The 27926-nt window shown below is 45.7% G+C and overlaps 1 protein-coding gene across 1 annotated transcript; it reads left to right on the top strand.

Moving 5' to 3' along the window:
• pigu (phosphatidylinositol glycan anchor biosynthesis, class U) lies at nucleotides 1–27926 on the top strand. The gene is made up of 10 exons (XM_084316600.1): nucleotides 1–56; nucleotides 11742–11804; nucleotides 12240–12349; nucleotides 13011–13111; nucleotides 17914–18011; nucleotides 20345–20499; nucleotides 23766–23909; nucleotides 25424–25548; nucleotides 26621–26763; nucleotides 27264–27926. The coding sequence occupies exons 1-10, from the start codon at nucleotides 54–56 to the stop codon at nucleotides 27375–27377; spliced, it is 1056 nt and encodes a 351-aa protein (XP_084172726.1). The 5' UTR covers nucleotides 1–53; the 3' UTR covers nucleotides 27378–27926.

The raw sequence follows: 27926 nt of genomic DNA, 5'->3' as shown, positions 1-27926 counted from the left end.
CTCTCATCATCTATCTGTTCCACTTCTTGGTGGACTATGCAGAGATAACCTTTATGGTGAGTTGGATGTTGGATGTGCAACCGAATAAAATCACCCATGATTGCTGATTTAATCAACAACATGCATAAATTGTGTTTCCCACATTTAATGTCCTTCGCATGAATGTCCTTCACATGAACGCAGTCATGGAGAAGGAACTCTTTAATATCCAGAGCTCATTAAAGACTAAAGCAAGGGGCGGCTGGGTAGTGCAGTGGACTAAGCACTCGCCTACCACCGCAGAGACTCCAGCTGTCAGCGGTACCTCCGGCTTGGTCAGTCGTCCCTAGTTACTAACACAATTTGCAGTGTTAGCGGGTGGGAAGCCGGTGGGGTATGTGTCCTGGTCGTTGTAAACTGCGACTCCTACTAGTCGGTCGGGGCGCCTGTTCAGCAGGGAGGGGAGCTGGGGGTAATAGCATGAACCTCCCCACACGTTACGGTCCCCCAGTGAAACTCCTTGCTGTCAGGTGAAAAGAAGCGCCATGTGGTAGTTCTACACCCTCCCCAGGCCAACAGTGGGGCAATGCGCTCAACGACTAGGAAGGAAATTGGCATAACAACTAAATTGGGATGGTGAAAAATACAGACAGCCCAACAATAAATAGGAAAAGAAAAGACTACAGCAGGTTGGGTAGTAGCCGGCTTGGTAGTCTGTGATACCTGTGTTACTCTGTTCAGGCTCCACTGAGTACATTACTTGCCCACCGGTGTATACTTGTTCTTTTAAATAGAAATAAAACCCATTAGTAAAATACTATGTGTAACTGAGGGGTACAATTCCCTGACTGTATTACTAGATATGATACTTACTACCACTACCTTTGTACTTAATATTCGGCCACCCAGTACTCGGCATAAATATATTATGATGAACACTGTCACGTAGATGAAACGGATCCAACACAAATGTACGAATTAGAAATAGGTCTTTATTTCTACACAGCGATGGTGTGTAGAGCAAGCACTTAATCAAATCAATCACATTTATGAATGGGAATTAGTATGCACTTTTATGGCAAGAGTATTCGTCGGTATATCAATAGAGAATGTCCAATCTCTGAAGGCGCAGGTGGTACATATACGACCTGGAATAGTTAAGGAATAACAGCAATGATACTTTAATGATTATAGACTGGATACACTAGGGGGGGTTAATCCGGTCGCTTGTAAGCCGACAGGAGTAGGAAGGGGGGGGGGGTAGAGTCCGGCTGCCTCATCCGGCCAAGGGTATCCCAGGTGAACCCACTGTAGTGCCGTTCAATGCGCCGGCGATCCTTGGACCGCAGATGAAAGCAGATGGACTCTTTGTGGGCCGGCGTCCTCCGGTCCACGGAGGAGAGACGTGAAGCGACCTCGTCTTGCAGAGCGTCTCCTCACCTTGCGTCCTCTCCAGGGGGGGGGGTTCCAACACACGGCAGTGTCGGGGGTCTTTATCCATGGAATAATCAACGTATACAAAGCATAATCCGTGCCTGGGAAGGCGGGCTGTCGTCGGTAGAATAATCCGGTATACAGGTCCACTCGCTCGTCGGCTCTGGGGCTCCTCGGGTGCAATCTCACATGGGGTCGATCATCCTGGATAAGCAGCCAGTTTTCTGCCCGAAACGATGGGGTGCTGACTACGGTAGTATTCTCACCGCACGAAGCACTATATATTAACAGACTATTATTAGCTTAATAGACTACGTCCAACTCGACGATATAGTGCCAAATATGACTATTCAAATATTAATATACACGATGTCTCAATACCGATGGTAGGCCGAACTTGGCCTTACTCCCACACGTGGCGTCGCGGGGAGGCTTTACGTCTGTCACTCTATTGGAGGGTAAGAAACTGGACTGAAAAGGAAGTCCTACTTTAGTAGCGCAGTATATATACGCACTATGAACAAATAGTCCCATTAGTGGTGCGGTAGCCAGATTCCTACGCGGAACTAGGACTTGTTCGTACATGTTGAGCGGTACGTTTGAACTGGGTCTGGGGGGTATGGCAGCCTGGCACCAAGGTCTCGACCAATAGTAGAATGGAGACTATTATGGGATGTTCAGTAGGCTAGAATGGATATTCAATGCATATTGTACAAGGAATATACAAGGGATATCAAGGAATATTAGAGAATATACAAATACAATTAAATATATATATATAATAAATATATATATTCGGTTTAATCTGGCCCTTCACAACAGCCACCCCCTGATTGGTCCCAGACCTAATCAGTTAAGCAGAGACAGATTAATCGCGTTGTCTATTTACACATAAGGGTTTGCTGTAGGGGTCAGTCAACTTCACAAAGTCATAGGGTTATAGGGTCATGGTCATCATCGATTGTGTCTGGGAGTCGGGGCAGTTCTATGAGCCTCGCCACGGGACGGGTGTAAGTGCGACCCTGGACAAGCACTTCAGCTGCTCGGACCTTGCCGTCGGCACCGGTGATCACTTTGCTTACGCGGCCGGCCTGCCACATAGCTCTGGGCAGTGATTGATCAATAATCATGACGACTGTTCCTTCTGTCAAATTGTCTCTCTCCTTTACCCACTTCTGGCGGGTCTGTAGAGACGGTAGGTAGTGCAGTAGGAAACTGCTCCAAAACTTGTCGGCTAATACTTGGCTGTACCTCCACATTCGTCGGCCGTTCGCTTCTTCAGGCCGGTACATTGTCTGGGGTAATGCAGGATCTAGCCGCCCCATCAGGAGTGTGTTGGGGTCTGCGGAGATAACAGTGCTCAATCCACAGAACACAGGCTTCTTATTCTCAGCCTCCTCCTGACTGGCTTCCCTCGGGATAGGCGTGGGCCACTCTCCTTCCGGGAGCTTTAGGAATGCTGGGCCGTCACTGTAAGCATTGTGACGGGTGAGGTCATCTAGGGGCATTCCCCGGGTGATGACGTCAGCTGGGTTCTGTTTTGTATCAACGTAGCGCCACTCTGTTTCTCCGGTTAACTCTTCGGTTAAGTCTTGAATCTCGGTGACTCTGACTCCCACGAAGACTTTGTACTTGCATGAGTCCGATTTGATCCAGGCGAGTACTGTCGTGGAATCTGACCACAGGATTGTTCTAGACACCGGTATGGTGAGCTCACGTTGGATGAGCGTGGCTAGGTGCGCTCCGGCTAGGGCTGCGCAGAGCTCTAGGCGTGGGATAGATTGTTGCTTGCGTGGGGCTATTCTCGAGCGGGCGAGGACAAATGCTGTGTAGATCTCTCCCCCCTTTTCTTGGGCCCGCAAGTAGGCTACTGATCCGTATGCGACCTCTGAGGCGTCACTGAAGACGTGTAAGTCCATTTTACATGTCTCTGGCCTCACCGTGGGTGGGAAGTAGCTTCGGCGCATATTAACGCCTGGGAGTGAGTGGAGCTCCATCTCCCACTCTCTCCAGGTGGATGCAAGGTGTGCGGGAATGGGGTCGTCCCAGCCCTGGTCCTTGTCCCACAATGCTCGTACAATCATTTTTGCCCTGGTGGTGTACGGTAGAATACATCCTAGCGGGTCATATTGTCGGGCGAGTGTTGTGTACACACTCCGTCTGGTGGTCGGCGCCGCCGCCGGCCTTCCCTGCTCCGTAGTCAGGGGCTTGTGTCTGTAGTGAAGCGAATCTGTTTTGAATCGCCACACCAATCCCAGGGTCATCTCCTGGGCTTCTCCCGGGATTGTAGCCATCCAGGTCTCGCTGCTGGCTGCCTTGTCCTCGGAGGAGAGGCTGCGCAGTACTTGCGGATCGCTGCTGGCCCACTGCCTGAGATCAAAGCCATCTTTGATCAATGAGGCGCGGAGTTTAATCAGGAGAGCCTCGGCTTCTTCCTGGGTTGAAAGGCTTTGTAGACAGTTGTCTACGTAGAAGCTGTTCTTTACGCTGTGTCGGACCTCTTCGTCCGCTGCTGGGTCCTCTGCTACATGTTTCTGTAGTGCAAATGTAGCACAGCAGGGGCTGCACGTCGTTCCGAAGGGGAGGACTTCCCATTGGTAGATGGCTGGGTGCTCATCTCCTGGCTTCTCTCTCCATAGGAACCGTAACAGGGGCTTGTCCTCCTCTACTAATCTCACCTGCAGGAACATTCCTTTAATGTCCCCGCTGATGGCCACCCTTTCTTGGCGGAAGCGGAGTAGAACGCCGAGTAGGGAGGGGCCGAGTGTGGGACCGGGCAGTAACTCTTTATTCAGATTTTGGGATCCGATCTGGTAGCTGCAGTTAAATACTATGCGGTCTTTACCGTTGTGATGGACCTTGTGGTGAGGCACGTACCACGATTCAGTGGTCTGGTCAGCCTCTTTAATCTCCATCTTTGTGACGTGTCCCGCTGTGATGAGCTTCTCAATCTCAGCGCGGTATACACTCTCTTGGGCGGGGTTCTTGGCTAAGCGCCGCTCCGTGTTCAGCAGGTACCGTTCTGTGGCGTCTGTCTTGGCGTGGAAAGTAGGCATTCCTTCTCGCCGCAGGAGTGGCGTGGCGTATCTCAACACGCCGTTGACCGGGACTCTCTTGGTCCCTGTCTCGAGGAGGTGAATGGCGTAAATGTCATCTTTAGAGCGAATGTCTTTCTTTCCGTTCTTAAAGGGCATTTGTTCCAAGGTCCATAGCCGCTCTACGTGTTGCAGGAGTGCGGTTTCTCCCTCCGTGACTCGGGAGTGGAGACATCTAGTGGCTGTACTTCGGTTGAGAGATTTGGCGAGCGGGCCTTGGAGAGTCCATCCCAAACGGGTCTCGACTGCTGCAGGACAGCCTCGGGGTCCGGTATGAACCCGGTCTATCGGGACAATGATGTCTGCATGGTCGGAGCCTATCAACAGGGTCGGCATAGCATTGTCTATGAGCGGGATCGGTAACTTGCGTAGATGTACATATTTCTCCATCAGCTTGGCGACGGGGTATGTGTACCGCGACAGTCCTATTTCTTGGCTGGTGAAAGCGTCTGTAATCTGGTACCGTCGCTCAGGCTGGCCGCTTGCTGCGATAGAGAATGAGACATTCTCGCCCTTTATCGTCTTCAAATCTCGTCTTATTGTCCGAATTGTCATTTGGGTTTCGCTTCCCCGCAGCCCTAGCTGGGCCGCAGCGGAGGCGAGCAGAAGGGTCTTCTCTGACCCGTCATCGAGGACGGCGTAAGTGTCCAGGACTTTATTCTGGTAGCTTAGTGTCACACGCACTACTTTTAGGAGTACTCGGGCTCCACTGCTGCTGGCGGGATTGATGTACATGACGCTCGCTTTGCTGCTGGATGGTGCGGGTGAAGGGCGCCGTCTGTTACTGTCGTGAAGTATGTCCAGATGGGCTCCATCGCACTTGGTGCACCTTTTCTTTAAGCGGCATTCGGCTGCCATGTGTGAGCGCGCACAGCGAAAACAGCGCTTGTTGGACTTTATCCATTGACTTGCTTCCTCCGCGTTCAGCTTGGGGAAGGAGTCACATTGCGCTAGCCAGTGTTCTTTCTCACAGTAGGGGCACACTATCTTCCACTTCTCCGTTCTGGAGGGGGTACTGTGGCTCCTGCTGCTCGGTACTGACTCCGATTGGTGCATCACAGTCACCGATCTTCTTCCATCATTTAGTCGTCTGGTTCCTTCTCTGGAGCCAGGGGTGCTCCGTCCGAATGTATCTAGCCGTAGGCTGCTGACTTCTCTCGCCAGGAAGTCTGCTAGATCGAGGAGGTTCGGTTCGGGGCCATTCGGGTCTCGGTGGTCTCTCTGCCGCCTAAAACGCTCCTGAGCGGGCGGCAGCTTCTCCAAGATCCTTTCCACATTTGAGTTGGCGTAAAGTTCATGCCTCCCCTTCTCTCTCTGCGCTCCCAACATCCCTACCAGGGACTGCACTCTGATGGACAGGTCGTCCAGTGCTCGATTGTCTATTGCTGGGGGTAAGTGGTCGATGTGTCGGATCTCCTGGATCACGTAATCCCATATGCGCCCATACCTCTGGTCCAATGCTACCAGCGCTGCTGTGTATGGGGTGGTGGAAGTCGCGTAGGCGAGCGCTATATTATGTGCGCGGGGTACCTTTAAGTGCTTCAGTAGGATGGCGTATTTATGGCGTTCATCCAATACATCCACCAACATGGTCTCCAGACACATGCGGAGTTCTGTATACTGGGCCCGGTTCTCTTGGGTGAAGTCGGGTACCATAGGCGTGCCAATGTATGACGCTGACTGTGGATACATCGGCGAGCGTTGGGGGAGAGGCCTCCTAGGCGAGTCTCCTCCCGCTCCTTGGTATGGGCTGGTGCCGGCAGTGTACCATGGCCCGCTTGTCCAGGTGCTGTTCCTCGGTGCGGGTCGTGCGTCGTGCTCACCCGTGTATCGAGTCGGGGGTCTGTAGCGCAGCTCCGCGGGAGTATAGCCTGGGCTGTACCGGACCTCCTGGTCCGGTAGAGTACTGTGCTGTCGTCGGGCGTGGTTCTCCTCCTCTTCCTCTTCGTCTTCAGTTAGGTCATCCAGTGCTTGTAGTCTCTGGTTTAGCCTCTCCACAGGATATGCTGCTCCTTCCCGGTTGCTAGGTCTCGCTTGGACCGGTGGGGGGAGGTGGTCTGTGGGGGGTATAGACCTTGTCTGTTGGTCAAGTTCAGGGTTGTTTACTCGGCTAGGGGATGCCGCCCTGGAGGTGTGTCTAGACGAGTTCCTGGAGCCTCTGGCGGAGGGAGAGGGTGTTGTCCGTCTGATCAGCTGTTCTATTAGTTGCGCTTGCTGTCTGTCGCGCTCTGCGTCCCGTAGAGCACCAGCAGCTGCTCGCTGGCTGTCTGCTCGGTCTCGGGCCACATTCTCTTCCCTCTGAATGCGTCTTATTTCTAGACGTATATGCTCTTCTTCGCTCCGCTGCTGGATCTGCAGTCGGTCGCGTTCAGCAGCGGCGTTCAGGCTGATGAGGAAGGCCTGCTGTAGGGTCCTCTCTGCCTCGCTGGGAGAAGGCGGTTGTATAGGGGAGCCTTCCCTCGGGGTACTCCTTGCGGAGCCTTGGAGCTCTATCTCCACGGTGCTCTCCCCGTCTTCTTCCGTGCCGAGTTCTCTCTCGGTAGCGTTGTATTCCTCCCGGGACTCATCGGGGACTACTTCTTCAGTACTGGCGGGGTGTGAAGTCATGTCTGGTTCCCACTGGTCCCCACCGTGAACTTGGTCAGTTACATTAGAACCCGTAGGGGCCTCTATGGTCGGGGTAGTCTGGGCGTTGGGGTTAGACATACTTTTACTTTCTAGTTTTACCGCGTTTACTGTTAGTAGAAGACTAGGTTGTTGACTGACAGCGTAAGCCTCTAAGTACTGAGGGAGCCGTCGTTCGCGCTGCGGGCGTTGGTTAGGAGGATCGTTTCGTGGAGTGTTCATCATAGGCCATTTCAATATTAATAACACTATATTAATATTACACTAATTACCCTCCGGCTCGAAGGACCAATTGTAACTGAGGGGTACAATTCCCTGACTGTATTACTAGATATGATACTTACTACCACTACCTTTGTACTTAATATTCGGCCACCCAGTACTCGGCATAAATATATTATGATGAACACTGTCACGTAGATGAAACGGATCCAACACAAATGTACGAATTAGAAATAGGTCTTTATTTCTACACAGCGATGGTGTGTAGAGCAAGCACTTAATCAAATCAATCACATTTATGAATGGGAATTAGTATGCACTTTTATGGCAAGAGTATTCGTCGGTATATCAATAGAGAATGTCCAATCTCTGAAGGCGCAGGTGGTACATATACGACCTGGAATAGTTAAGGAATAACAGCAATGATACTTTAATGATTATAGACTGGATACACTAGGGGGGGTTAATCCGGTCGCTTGTAAGCCGACAGGAGTAGGAAGGGGGGGGGGGTAGAGTCCGGCTGCCTCATCCGGCCAAGGGTATCCCAGGTGAACCCACTGTAGTGCCGTTCAATGCGCCGGCGATCCTTGGACCGCAGATGAAAGCAGATGGACTCTTTGTGGGCCGGCGTCCTCCGGTCCACGGAGGAGAGACGTGAAGCGACCTCGTCTTGCAGAGCGTCTCCTCACCTTGCGTCCTCTCCAGGGGGGGGGGTTCCAACACACGGCAGTGTCGGGGGTCTTTATCCATGGAATAATCAACGTATACAAAGCATAATCCGTGCCTGGGAAGGCGGGCTGTCGTCGGTAGAATAATCCGGTATACAGGTCCACTCGCTCGTCGGCTCTGGGGCTCCTCGGGTGCAATCTCACATGGGGTCGATCATCCTGGATAAGCAGCCAGTTTTCTGCCCGAAACGATGGGGTGCTGACTACGGTAGTATTCTCACCGCACGAAGCACTATATATTAACAGACTATTATTAGCTTAATAGACTACGTCCAACTCGACGATATAGTGCCAAATATGACTATTCAAATATTAATATACACGATGTCTCAATACCGATGGTAGGCCGAACTTGGCCTTACTCCCACACGTGGCGTCGCGGGGAGGCTTTACGTCTGTCACTCTATTGGAGGGTAAGAAACTGGACTGAAAAGGAAGTCCTACTTTAGTAGCGCAGTATATATACGCACTATGAACAAATAGTCCCATTAGTGGTGCGGTAGCCAGATTCCTACGCGGAACTAGGACTTGTTCGTACATGTTGAGCGGTACGTTTGAACTGGGTCTGGGGGGTATGGCAGCCTGGCACCAAGGTCTCGACCAATAGTAGAATGGAGACTATTATGGGATGTTCAGTAGGCTAGAATGGATATTCAATGCATATTGTACAAGGAATATACAAGGGATATCAAGGAATATTAGAGAATATACAAATACAATTAAATATATATATATAATAAATATATATATTCGGTTTAATCTGGCCCTTCACAACACTATGACTGAGCTGCTCCACCTCTGACTGCGGGCAGCACGTGCACACACACACCACATATTCTTTGGAGCGGCTCAGACAATGTGAAAATGCATACATTTTGGTGTTGCCTTCATATTCACATTTGGACCCATATCTCCCTGCAATTTACCCCCCTTCCCCCCTTTTACACACGCACACAAAAAGGCCCCTCCATCATATAGCGCTCCTCCTTTTCTGTTAGGCTCCTATCAATGTCCCTCTCTGCATCTTATCCAAATAGCATCGTTACACACATGAATCATCAACACAGGTGTTTTTCACTTCCTGTGGAGTGCACTGGAGTATAGAGAAATTATAGGAATTTCCCATTGGTTCTCCCAGACCATGTGACAATTTCTAGCATTTCCATTGGCTATAGTGACAGATATACATATAGATAGATGGATACAGCGGATTAGATGCAGTCTGCATCTAGATATTTCACGATTATATGCCTTACTTCCGTGCATTGTCAGCTAGCCTGTGGGTGACGGAGAGATACACTTCCAATTTTGATTCAGATACAATAAAAGTGAGTTTGTCTCACAAACGGTTCCAAAGATATTGCATGTTTTGCAAAACATGTCTCTGCTTTAGAGGGTTAAAGACCAAGGCAGGTTGGGTAGGTCCTTAAAGGATAACTCCACTATTTTGGGAAATTAGCTTATTTAACATCTTCCCTGGAGTTAGACAAGAAGATGCATACCTTTTTTGTCTCTGTGCGTGCATTTTAGCTTTGGGAATAGATGCTCCGTTAGCATAGCTTAGCTTCATCACTGGAAGTGAGGCAGGACAGTAGCCTTACAGTGCCTTACAGTGTATTGCAAGGTCTGACATTGACCAAACTTGATATGCATGACCTTGGTGGCTCTAGGTCAACTCCTGAAAAGGGGGTCAATGTCAGACTTTGCAATCAAAAGTTAGGGGGCTAATAACCCTTGCCATAATTTCAGTGCGCCCCTAACTTTTGATTGCAAGGTCTGACATTGACCCCCTTTTCAGGAGTTGACCTAGAGCCCACCAAGGTCATGCATATCAAGTTTGGTCAATGTCAGACCTTGCAATACACTGTAAGGCACTGTAAGGCTACTGTCCTGCCTCACTTTCAGTGATGAAGCTAAGCTATGCTAACGGAGCATCTATTCCCAAAGCTAAAATGCACGCACAGAGACAAAAAAGGTATGCATCTTCTTGTCTAACTCCAGGGAAGATGTTAAATAAGCTAATTTCCCAAAATAGTGGAGTTATCCTTTAAAGCAACAATGTACTTTTCTGGCACCTGCTGGCCACAAGTGGTACTGTCTCCTTCTCCTAGGAGTAATTTTAATTGTGAAAGGTCATTAAAGTGGAGATGAAGCAGTGAGCAATGTGATCCTAGTTTGTTTGTTGTGTACCTTGTGTAAGACAGGGTTCTATAATCAAATGTGAAATCTATCTTATTTGTCTGAAAAATATAATATAATATCCCTGTTTTCAACATGGGCGCCGCCATTTTGTTGCTGACGTCATGGCTGACGTCATACCGTGGCTTGGGTGTATACACTCTGGTTAGCTGCCTATATTGAATGGGTCGGTCAGCAAATAAAATGTTGCCTACAAAACAACGGGACCGCGGTGGTTCTGTTTGTATTGCTCCTGGCTGTTCAAACTAATTTTACCATGTGAGAGAGAGGAAAGTTGGTTAATTTTCACAAACTACCAGTGAAAAAAACAGTGTTGTTGACATGTTGGCTCGGGCTGCCTGCACCCAGACGGCGCGACCAGCCTGTTGTACAGGGAAGGAGGATCTGCAGCGAACACTTCATTGCCTCGGATTATGTTGTTGGGGTGGGATGTTTGTCCAGAAGACCACTAATCAGCTGAAGCCGGACGCGGTTCCCTCGGTCTTCGACAGACAGACCGGCGTTAGCTCTCGGGGCCCGGCGTTAGCTCTCGCTAGCTAGCGTTAGCAACCGGAGCGTCGCGGAGCATTCAGCCTGCTGGCTACACAGCTTGGCGACGCTGGCGACGCTGGTTGAAGTGGGTCTAGGTAGCCAGCAGGCTGAATGCTCCGCGACGCTGGTTGAAGTGGGTCTAGGTAGCCAGCAGGCTGAATGATCCGCGACGCTCCGGTTGCTAACGCTAGCTAGCGAGAGCTAACGCCTGGCCCCGGCTGGTGCCAACTAGCTCCCGAGAGCTAACGCCGGTCTGTCTGTCGAAGACCGAGGGAACCGCGTCCGGCTTCAGCTGATTAGTGGTCTTCTGGACAAACATCCCACCCCAACAACATAATCCGAGGCAATGAAGTGTTCGCTGCAGATCCTCCTTCCCTGTACAACAGGCTGGTCGCGCCGTCTGGGTGCAGGCAGCCCGAGCCAACATGTCAACAACACTGTTTTTTTCACTGGTAGTTTGTGAAAATTAACCAACTTTCCTCTCTCTCACATGGTAAAATTAGTTTGAACAGCCAGGAGCAATACAAACAGAACCACCGCGGTCCCGTTGTTTTGTAGGCAACATTTTATTTGCTGACCGACCCATTCAATATAGGCAGCTAACCAGAGTGTATATACCCAAGCCACGGTATGACGTCAGCAACAAAATGGCCGCGCCCATAATGCTAAATGCTTCAGAAATGTACACAACAAATCGTTTTTTCTTAGAAACTGCTTATTTTTATAACGTGACTTCTTCTGTGGCTTATCTAAATACTAATGTGATGCTATGAATATGTATTTATGCTCACTGCTTCATTTCCACTTTAAGCTCTATGAAGCTCTCTCTCTTTATCCATCTCTCTCTCTCTCTCTCTCTCTCTCTCTCTCTCTCTCTCTCTCTCTCTCTCTCTCTCTCTCTCTCTCTCTCTCTCTCTCTCTCATACAGATAGCAGATGCGATCACTGCAGTGGCTCTCTACATGGCAGTTAAGGAGTACAACAAACAAGTGGTGAGACCTGAACCAGAACTCATGTAAACTGAACCAGAACCTATAATAACTGAACCTAAACCAGAACTCGTAAACGGGAATCAAAATCAGAATCAAAATGGCAGCATACAGTATGCAACCTTTTATTAATTCAAGAATATGTATGTGTATATAAACACCTTACCCTGAATAAGACCGTAACCAGGATATTAGCTAGTATCTGGAATATTAATGTACATATAAGCACCTTACAGGATCTTCGCTAGTATCTGGAATATTAATGTACATATAAACACCTTAACCTGAATAAGACCTTAACCAGGATATTAGCTGGTATCTGGAATATTAATCTGCCCATAAACAACTTATCCTGAATAAGATCTTTAACCATGTTCTTGGCTAATATTATCTGAAATATTAATGTGCTCATGAACATCCTCAATATGCTTGTTTCAGTTCAGGAAGCAGAGATATGCTCTGGAGGCCGACCGCTACCCGATGGACTGTCTGGAGCTCATCAGAAGCCCAAAAGAGATGTACTACATTCCCCTTAAAGTAGCCATGTTGTAAGTATCACAACCCCCTTATATAATATATGTTGTAAGTACTACAACCCCTATATAGAACCCATGTTGTAAGTACCACAACCCCTTTATATAACCCATGTTGTAAGTACCACAACCCCTTTATAGAACCCATGTTGTAAGTACTGCAACCCCTATATAGAACCCATGTTGTAAGTACCACAACCCCTTTATAGAACCCATGTTGTAAGTACTACGTACTACAACCCATTATAGAACCCATGTTGTAAGTATCACACCATTATAGAACCCATGTTGTAAGTATCACACCATTATAGAACCCATGTTGTAAGTATCACACCATTATAGAACCCATGTTGTAAGTATCACAACCCCCTTATAGAACCCATGTTGTAAGTATCACAACCCCCTTATAGAACCCATGTTGTAAGTATCACAACCTCATTATAGAACCCATGTTGTAAGTATCACAACCCCCATTATAGAACACATGTTGTAAGTATCACAACCCCTTATAGAACACATGTTGTAAGTACTACAGCCCCCTTATAGAACACATGTTGTAAGTACTACAACCCAACCAGAGTTAGCAAATTCAGTTTTTCATCTGACCTGCTATTTCTCTCTCTTACGCCATCTCTCTCTGTCTCTCTCTGTCTCTGTCTCTCTCTGTCTCTCTCAGTTATCTATTGAACCCGTTCACCATCCTGTCCTGTGTTGCCAAGTCGACCTGCGGCCTCAACAACGCTGTCATTGCCCTCTTCATCCTGTCCACTATTAAAGGTATAATCCACTATATACTTTAAGGATGTGTTACTATTGTTTTTAAGTTAAGGTGGGGGTATTGGTACTGAGTCATGATCCAATATTAGTATGTTCCTAGATAATACAGCTGCATGGTGCAGTATATTAAAATGAGTAAAACCATTCCACTGTAGGTAAGATGTACTTGGTAATTGAATAGTTCTGCTTAAAGAAAGACAATGGCCTAAATCACAGTTTATGTATGTTGTGCTATTGTTTTCTTTAAGGATGTTGCACTATTTTTAGGTTTCTTTAAGGATGTTGCACTAATGTTTTTAGGTTTCTTTAAGGATGTTCTACTATTGTTTTTAGTTTTCTTTAACACATTGAGTGCCACGCCCCTTTGACCAGATAACCCCTTGAGTGCCAGCGCTTTAGTCAATGGGAGGTCGGGGATATTTGCGAACGCTTAAATATCTTAAATTATGGCTATCAATGACTTGCTTGCAGTCAAGTTGTAAGTACCACAACCCATTTATAGAACCCATGTTGTAAGTACTACAACCCATTTATAGAACCCATGTTGTAAGTACTACAACCCATTATAGAACCCATGTTGTAAGTATCACAACACCTCCATCTCGAAAGTCATGGAGAAAATAGTCTACGAACAGGTCGAAAAGTACCTGGCGGAAAAAAATCTAATCTACGAATTCCAATCTGGCTTCAGAACGTCCCACTCCACTGACGCATGCCTCCTCTATTTGAACGACCACATCAAACAAGAGGTGGACGCGGGCAAATACTGCGGCATGGTCATGCTGGACCTACAAAAGGCCTTCGACACTGTCAATCACTCCATTCTGATTGACAAGCTAAAAGCAATTGGTTTTGATAGTTTATCAGTGAGCTGGATGCAATCCTACCTGGAGGGGAGGGAACAGATGGTAGAGGTAAACGGTACTCTACCCCCCCCCCCCCCCCCTCACAGTGAGCTGTGGTGTTCCACAAGGAAGCATACTAGGACAGCTACTCTTCCTAATTTATGCAAATGACATGTCGTCAGCCTGTGACTGCAACTTGTTCCTGTTTGCGGACGACTCAACCCTGCTGGTCTCTGACAAGAACAAGTTGCAGGTTGAAAAAACCCTCAGCTCGGAACTAGGCAAAATCTGCATATGGCTCGCTGATAACAAACTATCATTACACATGGGCAAAACAGAGTCCATTCTCTTCGGCTCAAATAACAAACTCAGCAAGACCGACGGCTTCTCAGTTACAGTGGGTGACAATATTGTCACAAGCTAAGACGAAATTACCTACCTGGGTTCCATCCTAGAGGCAGCCTGAAACAAACATGTTTCGGAATTACATATTCCTTCTTCAGTGTTATAGCTTGTCATGCAAGCTATAACACTGAAGAAGGAATATGTAATTCAGAAACATGTTTGTTTCAGGCTGCCATTAAATTTTGAACCTGAGAGTGCTGGTCTGGCTTCACTGCTTCTTTTATATAATACTTAATGGGATTTCAGCACCCAGTGTCGTATCTTGAGAGCGCGGTCTAACTTGACATTCCATCCTAGAGGCAAATCTTTCCTGTGACAAAATGGCATCCAATGTAATAAAAAAAGTCAACCAACAAACTAGATTCTTGTACTGGATCTCCTCTCTGGTAAACAAGAATACCCTGAAGACTCTAGCAGGAGCACTCATTCAAGGGTACTACAACTCTGCGTGCACCTCATGGTACCAAAGCACCTCAAAGGCGCTTAAAACAAGATTACAAACATCACAAAACAAACTGGTCAGACTACTACTTGACCTTACCCCCAGAACCCACCTCACCCCTGCCCACTTTGACAACCTAGGATGGCTTAGAGTAGACGACAGAGTACAGCAACTTGCAATGGGCCTGGTCTACAAGATACACTATACGACTAAGGTACCCATGTACATGTCAAAATACTTCCCAAAGGTCAGTGAATACCACAACCACTACACCAGAGGAAGCTCAACAAATCATGTTAAACCCAGATTCGGCTCAAACAAGGGACTAAACACGTTTAGCAATTATGCCACATCAATGTGGAACGCCCTACCCAAAGCTGTAAAGCAATGTGAATCCCTACCCACATTCAAAACCGCTCTTAAAGAGCACCTACGGGAGGCTGCAATTCGAAACTGGCCACCGTAAATGCCCAAAACCCCCACCACCTCCTAATAGACAGTCTCCTCCCCACTGCATGTATATATTCCCTCCCCGCCATATGTATATTTCTCTCCCACCCACCCACCCCCTCCTAATGTACAGTCCCCTCCACATCATATGTATATACTCTGTCAGGATCTAGGGGTAACAGTACTGTATATTTGAATACCGTTTATGTCACAAATGTATCGGTACTAAATACCTATATGTCCCTATGCCATAAATGTCATGTATGTTGTTTATGTCATAAATGTCTATATGAATTGAAAATGGGGGACCCTGATGTAAACAAGACAAACGTCTTTCTCAGGTCTGCATCCCCTTAACAATTGTGTGTATTGAGCCGTACTGTATTGTACCCATTCTGCAATCTGTTAAATAAAGTTTTCATTCATTCATTCATTCAACATGTACGAAACGGATTGTTTTTTCATTGGTACATTTCCGCTTTATACCGTTTTGAATACGAGTATAGTTTCGGAGAGTTCTAGTAATTTCAGAGAAATTCCGTGATAATAGCCCTTTAGTGGAATACACAAAACACGTTGTCATTTTTCGGCTGATTTATGAATAGTTTTCAAATAAACGCTAGATTATCGATAGTATATGTGTACTTATGCACGCTAGAGAAGCGGGCTGAAAAATCTATTATCCATGACCTGGTCAGCGCTAACGTCATACACGCACACACACACAGACACGTTGTGATCGCTATGAAAAAAACATCTGATTAACCCAATACTGGTGAAATAGAGTCCTTACCTCACATCAGATGTTCTGCAAAAAGATTAATCCAATTCCTGATCGCCATTCCAAATATTGATCGCGTTTATTGATCCAACGTTATAGTCCAAAACACATAATCGACGCTGCTCTGAGGGTCCTCAGTCAATCTGGTAACACGATACTGCATGCCAGAGATGGGGAAACCCTGGCCACCCAATCCAATCCAATGATGTGCATTACCATCCGGGAGACGATAGGTGGCGGTATTTGCCCTTTTCGAGCTCAGACCCATTCACAATGATAACGTCAGGCTGGATGGATGAAAAATGAATGGATATCGCTAATAAAAGAAATAACGATTAAATAACGAGAACTCGTCATTGGCACTCAACGCATGGCAAGTTAGGACGACTAATCTCGTTGTTGGCACTCAAAGTGTTAAGGATGTTGTACTATTGTTTTTAGGTTTCTTTAACACTTTGAGTGCCCACCACGACATAATACGTGTTATCAGCCCGCCCCCTGAATGCCCACCACGACAATTAGCGTGTTGTTTTTTTATTAGCGATCTGAATTCATATTTCATCAACCGAGTCTCTCGTTGGGAAACCAGCCCTATCAGGAGCTCAGATGTGAAAAAAGCGCCCCCTATCGTCTCCCAGATGGTAATGCACCCTTTTGGAATGGACTCAATGAAAATGGATGAGAAAAGAAAAATCCGGAATCCACATTTTACTTCTCAGGCATGTAACCCGAGCCGATTGCAGTCATGCTGGTCCCTCAGAACAGCGTGGAATATGTGTTTCAAGCACCCAGCGTTGGATCAATAAAAGCGATCGATTTTTGGAATGGCGATCAGGAATTGGAATGATCTTTTTGGAGAACATCTGATCTGAGGTAAGGAATCTATTTTACAAGTCTTGGGATAATCAGAGTTGTATTCGCTGAGCTCTCAGCGTTCGCCCTGTGTGTGTGTGTGTGGGCGATGGCTTTGAGGAAATCAGAGAATCGATTTTTCAGATTGCCTATATAGCGTGCATACGTACACATATACTATCGATAATCTAGCGTTTATTTGAAAACCATTCATAAATAGGCCGAAATCGTGCGCCCCCTGCTGGCACTGAAAGTGTTAAGGATGTTGCACTAATGTTTTTAGGTTTCTTTAACCCATTCTCTGCCACCACTTTGATCATCCTAAACCATTCTCTGCCAGCGCTATTTGTCTATGGAGATGTTCACCTTCTTTGCAGGGCTATAACTCGTTTATAATTCCGTGACCAACGTTAAATGATTTATGTAGTATGGGTGATATATTGATCAGAGCAGTTTGTATCGAAAATGATAAAGAAAAGCGCTGAAACTCACGTCCGTCTCCTCGTACCGTTGGGCGATGAGAGTGGAACAAACATCCCAGTTATGTGGTGGGGATCGAGGCGATCCAGTTCCAGTTTGTATAATACTAGTATACGCCCAAATCATGTTTATTGAGTTATGGCAACGATCCATGTCCACGGTGTGTGGATGGAGTCCCGGGACGATACACGAGTGGCCGGACGGAATTAGGGGACGGACCGAGCTGAAACGGGCATTTCCGGTTTGGAAACTCGCCGATCGGCCACCAGGTGGCGGTATTGAAGTGTTGCAGAGTTGTGATGGCTCCCGCAGCATATGACAAGGCTCCGTGGGTGAAATATGAATTCCATGATGGAAATATGACCTTGAAACACGCTGTACAGCGATATTGGCAGACAACGCATGGCGGGCAATAACGCTGAACAGCGATATTGGCGGGAGATGGGTTAAGGATGTTCTACTATTGTTTTTAGGTTTCTTTAAGGATGTTTTACTAGTGTTTTTCAGTAGCAATATGTTTAGTAATAAACTGTTTCTTGTGTTGTAGGAAGTTCATTGTTGAGTGCCATCTTCTTGGCTTTGGCTACATATCAGTCCATCTATCCTCTCACCCTCTTCGCCCCGGCTCTGCTCTATCTGCTGCAGGTACACACACAATCTACACACACACACACACCAGGGTTTCCGTTAGAAAAAATTGTTGCCGGTCTCCGTGACCTGCAAGATTTCAATCTACCGGACAAATGAGATTAATTCCGGTCATAGTTTATTGAGCTTTAAAACAATTGATAGGCAGGCTATATAAATAATGTCATCCTCAAGGCATGTAGATTTATAATATTATTACTTAAAACTAGGCTACTTTTGCGTATACAGTCATTAATATATTCCAAATAAAATAAGTCCCTCGATACTCCGTGCTGCTGCTGACTTGAAATAAAATAGACCGCGTATGTGGGCAGTCAGTCCGACACTAAACAGCAGTCTGTTATAATCACATTTTTATGAGCTAACGAATTCCGTTATATTGGACATTTGTATTAATTATATCAAGCGAAGAACTGAGAAATTTGGCAGAGAGAGACGGCAACATTATCGTGGGTTTGCGTGATGTATATCTCCACCTCCCAACGACTTGGTGCTGGTCATAATGTCCGGTGAAAACAACTCCCTCCAAGCACAACTTGACCACCCGAACCGTACCAAAACAGGCCAAAATTAAATAGCCCATGCGACGAACGATTCATTACATTCGTTTCATCGTTGCTCCACCAAGCAGCCGGTCCAACAATGAAAGCTGTTGTCAGCGCGAGCCGGCCGCAGTTAGTTTGCAAGAAGCATCCAGCTGCAGACCCGCAGAGCAGCTTTCCAGGTCTGGGGGCTGCACTGTGCCAGCAAAGCTGGTGGGTTCTGTGGGTCTGCAGCTGCATGCCTTCCGCAAATCCAGCAGCAAGCTCTCGCTGACACATTACCAGACCGGCTGCTTGGCGAAGCAACGACAACAAACGCAATGATTGTTTCGTTCATCGCATAGGCCACCCAACTCCAGCCCATCCAAATACAATTCAAATAATCAAACTGTGCCCAGAGGGAACTATTTTCACCGGACACTATGACCGGAGAGATTAAATATGTCGGACTTCAACAGATTTTGCCGGTCAAATACCGGTAATTACCGGCTAACGGAAACGCTGACACACACACACACACACGCACACAATCTACATACATACATGCATGCACACACACACACATAATCTACATACACACACACACATAATATACAAACACACACACACGCATAATCTACATACACACATATCTGCATACACACATATTGTATATACACATAAACAAACACACACACAGATATGTCTGTCTCATAAACTAATTAGTATGGCACTTTGAATTCAACTAACATCTTTTTCTCTGTCTCTCTTTGTGTTTGTGTGTTTATATTTCTCTCTATGTATCTCTCTCGGTCTATCTCTATATGTGCCTATATCTCTATCTCTCTGTCTCTCTTTCTCTCTGTATCTCTGTCTCTCTCTCTCTCTCTCTCTATATATATATATATATATATATATATATATGTGTGTGTTAGGGGTGTAACGGTACACAGAAGCCACGGTTCGGTACGTACCTCGGTATTGAGGTCACGGTTCAGTACGATTTCGGTACAACAGGAAAGAAATATTTATTATTATTATTATATATTTATAATAATTATTATTATTAAATATAATAATATTCTATAGGCTTGCCATAGTAGTCAGTGATACTGGTGTAATTCTGTGTTCAGTTATCCACCGAGTAAATTAATTCCCTACTGCACCTTTAACAACAACTTAGTTTCACTTTCACTTATAGAGAGAATTTTACTTCACGTGAAGCCGAGACTGAAGAAGACTAGAGAACAGATGACATGTTACACAACAATGGCAGAGGATTATCAATATTTTGGATTTAATAGCAGCAACTGGAGAGGAGCTCAGATGATCTGGTGGTATGTTGTGCTTTTATTTTTTCTCCGATCAGCTGTGAGACTCCGCGGTCCGCCGGAAAAGGTTGACGTGTGTGTTCGCGCGCGCGTGTGTGTCTTTTGGTTAACATTATTGGGCGAACAAGAAAACTAAAGAAAACTGCAAAATTGTAATGGCCCTGCTGTGTTAAACATTTAATTAATTCATCATGGTTTTGTTTTAGGGACAAATAGGCTGTAGTAAACAGGAGAGGAGGAGGGGAGAGCCGAGTGCAGATGTCAGTGCGCGCTGTTGTTATTCTGTCCGCTTGTCATCTGAGACGTATTCACCGTATGGCTGGATGTACCGCACCGTGACGGCCGTACCGTAAATTTGCGGGACGAATACACGTACCGTTACACCCCTAGTGTGTGTCTCTGTCTCTCTTTATATGTCTCTTTCTCTGTATCTCTGTCTTTCTCTCTATTTATCTCTTCTCTCTCTCTCTCCCCCCAGAGGTTGTATATACCAGTGAATGTGCGTCGGCCGAGTTTCTGGCTGTTCTTCATGCAGTATGTGTTCATGTACCTGGGCAGCCTGTTTGTCCTGGTGTGCCTGTCCTTCTTCCTGCTGGGGTCCTGGGACTACCTGCTCTCTGTCTACGGCTTCATGTAAGTTCTCCGTCTACGGCTTCATGTAAGTTCTACCTGCTCTCCGTCTACGGCTTCATGTAAGTTCTACCTGCTCTAACTCTACGGCTTCATGTAAGTTCTACCTGCTCTCCGTCTACGGCTTCATGTAAGTTCTACCTGCTCTACTGGTTCATGTAAGTTCTACCTGCTCTACTGGTTCATGTAAGTTCTACCTGCTCTACTGGTTCATGTAAGTTCTCTGTCTACGGCTTCATGTAAGTTCTACCTGCTCTACTGGTTCATGTAAGTTCTACCTGCTCTACTGGTTCATGTAAGTTCTCTGTCTACGGCTTCATGTAAGTTCTACCTGCTCTAACTCTACCGCTTCATGTAAGTTCTACCTGCTCTAACTCTACGGCTTCATGTAAGTTCTACCTGCTCTAACTCTACCGCTTCATGTAAGTTCTACCTGCTCTACGTCTACGGCTTCATGTAAGTTCTACCTGCTCTAACTCTACGGCTTCATGTGAGTTCTACCTGCTCTAACTCTACAGCTTCATGTGAATTCTACCTGCTCTAACTCTACGGCTTCATGTAAGTTCAACCTGCTCTAACTCTACGGCTTCATGTAAGTTCTACCTGCTCTAACTCCATGTAAGTTCAACCTGCTCTAACTCTACGGCTTCATGTAAGTTCTACCTGCTCTAACTCTACGGCTTCATGTAAGTTCTACCTGCTCTAACTCTACGGCTTCATGTAAGTTCTACCTGCTCTCCGTCTACGGCTTCATGTAAGTTCTACGGCTTCATTTAAGTTCTACCTGCTCTACGGCTTCATGTAAGTTCTACCTGCTCTCCGCCTACGGCTTCATGTAAGTTCTACCTGCTCTACGTCTACGGCTTCATGTAAGTCCCTGTGACACTTCAATCGCTGCCAGGTGATTGATTGCTGCCAATGTCAAAATCAATGTCAAATCAGTTGTCAGTTTTTTGCCCCTATAAAATGTGCCTGTGTTTGTTTCAAACAACAACGTCATGAACTCTGAGAACACCTGCTGTCATTTACTCACCTATTGAAACTTTCATACAAGAGCAAAGCTTTGATCATTCCATGATAATTACTACTGAATAGGGGTGTAACGATGCATCGCAATGCAACGATCCTAAGGTCAAATCGCATCGAATCGAATTGTGGTCAAATTTATATTGAATCATTGCCTGAAGAATCGTAATCGAATCGTTGTGGGGTCAAATATTTACACCCCTATTATTGACCTATAGTCCATTCATGTGTGAATCAGTTCCCCCAGCCACATTTGTGTATTCAAACTTTTTGGGGAATTAACTGATAGAAAATATATCGAATCGAATCATGGTCAAATGAAGAGATTTCATGATGCATTGAATCGTTGCCTGAAGAATTTAATTGAATCGTTGTGGGGTCAAATATTTACACCCCTACTACTGAAGCTTCGATCATTCCATGATAATTATTACTGAATCTTCGATCATTCCATGATAATTACTACTGAAGCTTCGATCATTCCATGATAATTACTACTGAAGCTTCGATCATTCCATGATAATTACTACTGAAGCTTCGATCATTCCATGATAATTACTACTGAAGCTTCGATCATTCCATGATAATTATTACTGGAGTTTCGAAGTCCAGATCAGGACTGGCCTTGTCCCTTTACCCAGAAACAAATTAGTTAATTTGATTATTAGTTTATTAGATAGTATGTCCAGAAATGCTTTACTGTTTTCTGGATAGTTAGTCAGCAGGAGAAGGAAACCCTCATCTTGTTTTGATCCCGTCTCACGATGGAGAAGCACATCGGAGGACAGATGGACCGGACGAAGGAGATGCAACAATGAGAGCTTTGTGTGATACATGTGGAGTCAGCCAGCCGCTTCTTTTCACCTGACAGCGAGGACTCTCACTGGGGGAACGTAACGCGTGCGGAGGTTCACGCTATTTCCCCCTGATCCCCTCCCTGCTGAACAGGCGCCCCGACCGACCACCCGCTAACACTGCCAATTGTGTTAGTAGGGACGACTGACCAAGCCGGAGGTACCGCTGACAGCTGGATTCGATCCCAGAGTCTCTGCGGTGGTAGGCGAGTGCATTCTCCACTGCGCTACCCAGCCACCCGGTACCTCCCTTTTTTATAGACATGCCCATTTTATGCTAATCCCATGTAGTTTTGGGCCAAAACCGTGCAGTTATTTTGCATGCAGTATAAATGGTGTTATTTCTGCCTATTCTGAAAATGGTGTATTTGAATATTTTTGCATACTGGGGTCCCTAACCCACAGCCTCTTGAAACTAACTAGAGGCCCATGGCATTCAGAGGATGTGTGACTTTCCTAGGTGTATTCACAAAGGATGTATGGCTTTCCTAGTTGTAGTCACAGAGGATGTATGGCTTTCCTAGGTGTAGTCACAATAATCAGGGATTTTGAGCAATCTCCAGAACAGAAGTGCTTGCCGTCCAATAGCCGAAAAATGCAGTTCTCACAGGAATCTCCAAATATTTTTTATACCAAATCACAGCGTGAATCTTTCTATGGTGTTCCTCAATGTCTTTGTGTCTTTAATGTGGTATTTCGGAGGGTGAGAAATGGTTGCACCAAATCTGTGTAACAAATGGTATCATGGTATGGAAGAGAATTGCTGCAACAATTTAGAGAGACGTAATTGAGCATCATGGGAATGAGCATCATACACTTCCATTCTAATGTTCTAAGCCCTTGTACTCTCGACAGGCGCCTCGCCAAAACACAAGGTTTAATACAGAATTATGACTAGAAGAACTCGACGCTGCATCTTAAAGTAATGTTCAGGTTCCCAGCTTTCGGATGATGTCTCCACTTCTATGTGGCTTCTACTGTTTACCTGCTATCTATCTCCCCCTAAATATCTACTGTTGACCTGCTATCTCCCCCTAAATATCTACTGTTGACCTGCTACCTCTCCCTAAATATCTACTGTTGACCTGCTGTCTCCCCCTAAAGATCTACTGTTGACCTGCTATCTCCCCCTAAAGATCATCTACTGTTGACCTTCTATCTCCCCCTAAAGATCTACTGTTGACCTGCTGTCTCCCCCTAAAGATCTACTGTTGACCTGCTGTCTCCCCCTAAAGATCTACTGTTGACCTGCTATCTCCCCCTAAAGATCATCTACTGTTGACCTGCTATCTCCCCCTAAAGATCATCTACTGTTGACCTGCTATCTCCCCCTAAATATCTACTGTTGACCTGCCCTGTGTGTCTGTCTGTGTCTGTGTCTGTGCGTAGACTCTCCGTTCCAGACCTGACTCCTAACATCGGCCTGTTCTGGTATTTCTTTGCGGAGATGTTCGAACACTTCCGTCTTTTCTTCCTCTGCGTCTTCCAGATCAACGTCTTCGTCTACACCATCCCTCTATCCATCAAGCTCCAGTGAGTTTCTTCTCTCTCTCTCTCTCTCTGTCTCTCTCTCCCCCCATCAAATTCCATTAAGTATGTCTGCAATCAGTGCTGTTATATTATATAGTATAGTAAGCACTGGAGAGTGTTATATAGTAGTAGTAAACTATATAGTAAGCACTGAAGTCTTATATAGTAGTAGTAGTGTACTATATAGTATAGTAAGCACTGGTGAGTGAGTTATATAGTAGTAGTATACTATATAGTATAGTAAGCACAGGATAGTGTGTTATATAGTAGTATACTATATAATATAGTAAACACTGGATAGTCTTTATATAGTAGTAGTAGTAGTAGTAGTAGTATACTATATAGTAAGCACTGGATAGTGTTTATATAGTAGTAGTTTACTATATAGTAAGCACTGGATAGTGTGTTATATAGTAGTATACCGTAAATCCTCAAATATAGGACGGGTCTTCTATTTACCTCAGCTGCAAAGAGCACCAGGGCCCTCATTCATCAATAGTGTGCGTAGAACATTTCTATTTCCACACGTAAGCACGGAATGTAGAACTAGTGTACGCACAGGGAAGTCGGGATTCATCACACGGTGCGTAAGCAGGCTCTATGCTCCTCCGTGTTGATGAATACCACTTTGTTCTACCGTCAATGCTCGTGCATGATTATCCATATATGGTCATGAAAATGAGGAAACACCCCCCATGGGATGTGAAATAATGGACTGACCCGAGCGGGACTCTGAGAAACTCCACGGAGAATTCACTGCTGTCGAACCAAGAAGACACTATTGCGTATTATGGGATAAATAAAAGGCGGATTTGTAAACGGTGACGGTTTAGCGTGTGGTACCTTCTCGACTTCCTCAGTCGAATCGAGTTGTTTACATGCAGGGAATAGCTTTAGCTGACGCTATCATAGCATCATGATCTGTAATGTGTCAACTGGACAACGCCAGCCTCGTCTGCCAACGCCATATAGATAGCGAACGTTAACGTTTGCAAACGAAGTCAACGTCATCCAGCTGACACCACAGATCTAGATATTATGACAACGTTAGCTAGCGGCTAACGCCAACCAGAGGGAAACGTTAATATACGATAGTCGGTGTAGCACGAGGCAGCACTTGATTTCCATTGGCAAGAGTTTATCTCATTCTATATATCACGGCACGAAAAATTTAAAAAATACTTTTTTTTGCGACCTTATATTAGAGACCAGCCTGTGTTTGTCTAAATGCATCAAACCCCCGGCCATTATAAGAGGCCCCTCCTTTATTGGAGGTCCCTCCTCTATTAGAGGATTTACGGTACTATATAATATAGTCAACACTGGAGAGTGTGTTATATTTCACTGAATATGACAACAGGACTTAATCAAAAGGGCTGACCTTCTTGTCCTAGATGTGACCACTAGTACAAATATTCAGTAAACCCCACACCTCAGAGTTTGCGCTTGCCTTGTGGGACCAGGCATGTACCATTAATCATAACATCTACTGTACTGTGTGTGTGTGCGTGTACCAGGGAGCACCCAGTGTTTCTGATCTTCATGCAGCTGGCTGTGATCGCCATTTTTAAGTCCTACCCGACAGTAGGAGACATAGCTCTGTACACGGCCTTCCTCCCTGCCTGGAACCATCTCTACAGATGTAAGTAGTAGAACTACTGTAGTAGTAGTAGTAGTAGTAGTAGTAGTATTATTCATCATCATCAACCTTTATTTATTCTCAAAATTACAATTGAGGTCACCCTCATTTTTACGTTTACTTTTACTGGATTGTGTATTGCATGGAGTATTGCATGGAATGTTGTTGTTGCCGTGCTGTCATTGAGATGTCAAAAGACATAAAAGTAGTGTAATGTAAACGTGCAGATTTAAGAATAGGCATAAAATAAGTACAATTGGTATTGGTGGTAATAGTAGCAGTAGTAGCAGAAGTAGTAGTAGTATTGGTGGTAATAGTAGTCGTAGAAGTAGTAGCAGTAGTATTGGTGGTAATAGTAGAAGTAGTAGTAACGGTAGTAGTAGTATTGGTAATAGTAGTAGACATAGTAGTAACAGTGTTAGTGACTTGACTTAATCCTCTTTACCCCGTTGGGGGGCATAGGGCGTCCACCAGAGCGCTCCATCTCACTCTCTTCTGGGCCAGGGCCTTTGCTTCTTGCCAGCTCACTCCGATGTTCTTTAGGTCTTGGAGTGGGGAACGTCTCCAGGTGTTTCTCGGACGTGGAGACCGAGAAACAGTGTTAGTAGTATTAGTAATAGACTAGTAGTAGCACGAGTATAATTAGTACTAGTATTGATTTGATTGATTGATTGAAAACTTTTAACAGATTTCAATACAGTACACAATACAGTACGGCTCAATACAAACAATTGTTAAGGGGATGCAGACCAGAGAAAGACTTTTGTCTTGTTTACATCGGGGTCCCCCATTTTCAATTCATCAGGACATTTATGACATTTGAAACAGTACTGTTTCATCCAGACATTTATGACATACATGACATACAGATATACAGTACTGTTTCATCCAGACATTTATGACATGCAAGACATACAAATATACAGTACTGTTTAGCAGTCGCAGTAGTAGCAGCAGCAGCAGTAGTAGTAGTAGCAGCACCATAGTAGTTGTAGTATCGAATGCATGTACAGTAATCGTTTACAAGCATGAAATAATCGCCACATGTTATGTAAACCGTGTGTTTTCCCTGTAGTCCTGAGGAACATCTTCCTGGTGTGTTGTGTTCTGCTGGCCTGCTCCGCTCTGTTTCCTGTCCTCTGGCACCTGTGGATCTACGCCGGCAGCGCCAACTCCAACTTCTACTACGCCATCACACTGCTGTTCAACGTGGCACAGGTAAGTTACAGCTCCGTCTGCTCACGGGAGCACATACTGTGTGTCCTCGTGCTATAGTCGGTCATAAATAGTTCCCCCCCCAATGAATGAAGGACGTATGGCATCATGTACTCATTATGTTTTATGTCGTTTCTTATGGCCTTTTGATTTGAAGCTAGAGTCCCTCATTGGAATTGATCATTTTATAGAAGATTTTGGACATCTTCTTGCCGTGGAGTGATCAATTTTTTATATATTGTCTCTTTTCATTGAAATGTGAAGGCATTTTCTCTGTTTTTGTATTTGCAGACTCACTATCTTGTTTTTATTTGGGTTTGTTTTAATGTTATTCTATATGTGAAAATGTTCTAACTTTTGTTACATTTGAACTGATAAGACACAAGCGAGTTGGTCGTCAACAATGGGACCCTAGCGTTAGTCAGCCTGACTGTAGCATCGCCGTGGTGATGAACCACGCTGTTGCTGTACTGTATGCTGATGATGATGTGTTTTCCTGGTAGATCCTGCTGGTGTCGGACTACTTCTATGCCTTCCTGAGGAGAGAACATCATCTGACCCACGGCCTCTACCTCAAGAGGAAAGATGGAACTGAGGCCACGCTAGTGCTCAAATAACACACACACACACACGCATACACGCACACTCACACACGCACACACAGCCATGATAAGATAAGTGACTCGGTTGAAACCTGGACACGGAGCTACAGAACATCATCTTCCTCTTCTTACTTTGTTTTCTGGAGGGCTCTTATTGTGAAGCTGCAACCGTGTCCAGGGGTTCCCTTATTTTGAAGCCCTGCTCCTCCCAAGCAGCCCCTCCCACCAGAGGACAGGATGTGGGTTTGCAACACTCCTTTTGTTCTCTGATGAAGATTCTCTCCTGGTTTCCTCCTGACTGTCCTCATCTCATCCCTGATGGACCAGACTCCTCTCTCAGACCTGATGGACCAGACTGCTCTCTTAGACCTCCAGGACCAGACTGCTCTCTCAGACCTGATGATAAGATACGATAAGATAAGATAAGATATTCCTTTATTGATCCCCTTGGAGAAATTCAGGCATCATAGCAGCATGGACCAGACTGCTCTCTCAGACCTGATGGACCAGACTGCTCTCTGACCTGATGGACCAGACTGCTCTCTCAGACCTGATGGACCAGAC

Source organism: Notolepis coatsorum (genome assembly GCF_963971535.1).
Source record: "Notolepis coatsorum genome assembly, chromosome: 6".
NCBI lineage: Eukaryota > Metazoa > Chordata > Actinopteri > Aulopiformes > Paralepididae > Notolepis > Notolepis coatsorum.
The sequence above is the reverse complement of the archived record's forward strand: the minus strand, read 5'-3'. Positions and strand labels throughout refer to the sequence as shown.

What these genes read in the sequence shown, in the direction of transcription:
- pigu (XM_084316600.1), top strand. An exon ending in CCCCTTAAAGTAGCCATGTT is followed by an intron (nt 12,350 to 13,010) that starts GTAAGTATCACA and finishes TGTCTCTCTCAG; the next exon opens with TTATCTATTGAACCCGTTCA. An exon ending in CTCTCTGTCTACGGCTTCAT is followed by an intron (nt 20,500 to 23,765) that starts GTAAGTTCTCCG and finishes GTCTGTGCGTAG; the next exon opens with ACTCTCCGTTCCAGACCTGA.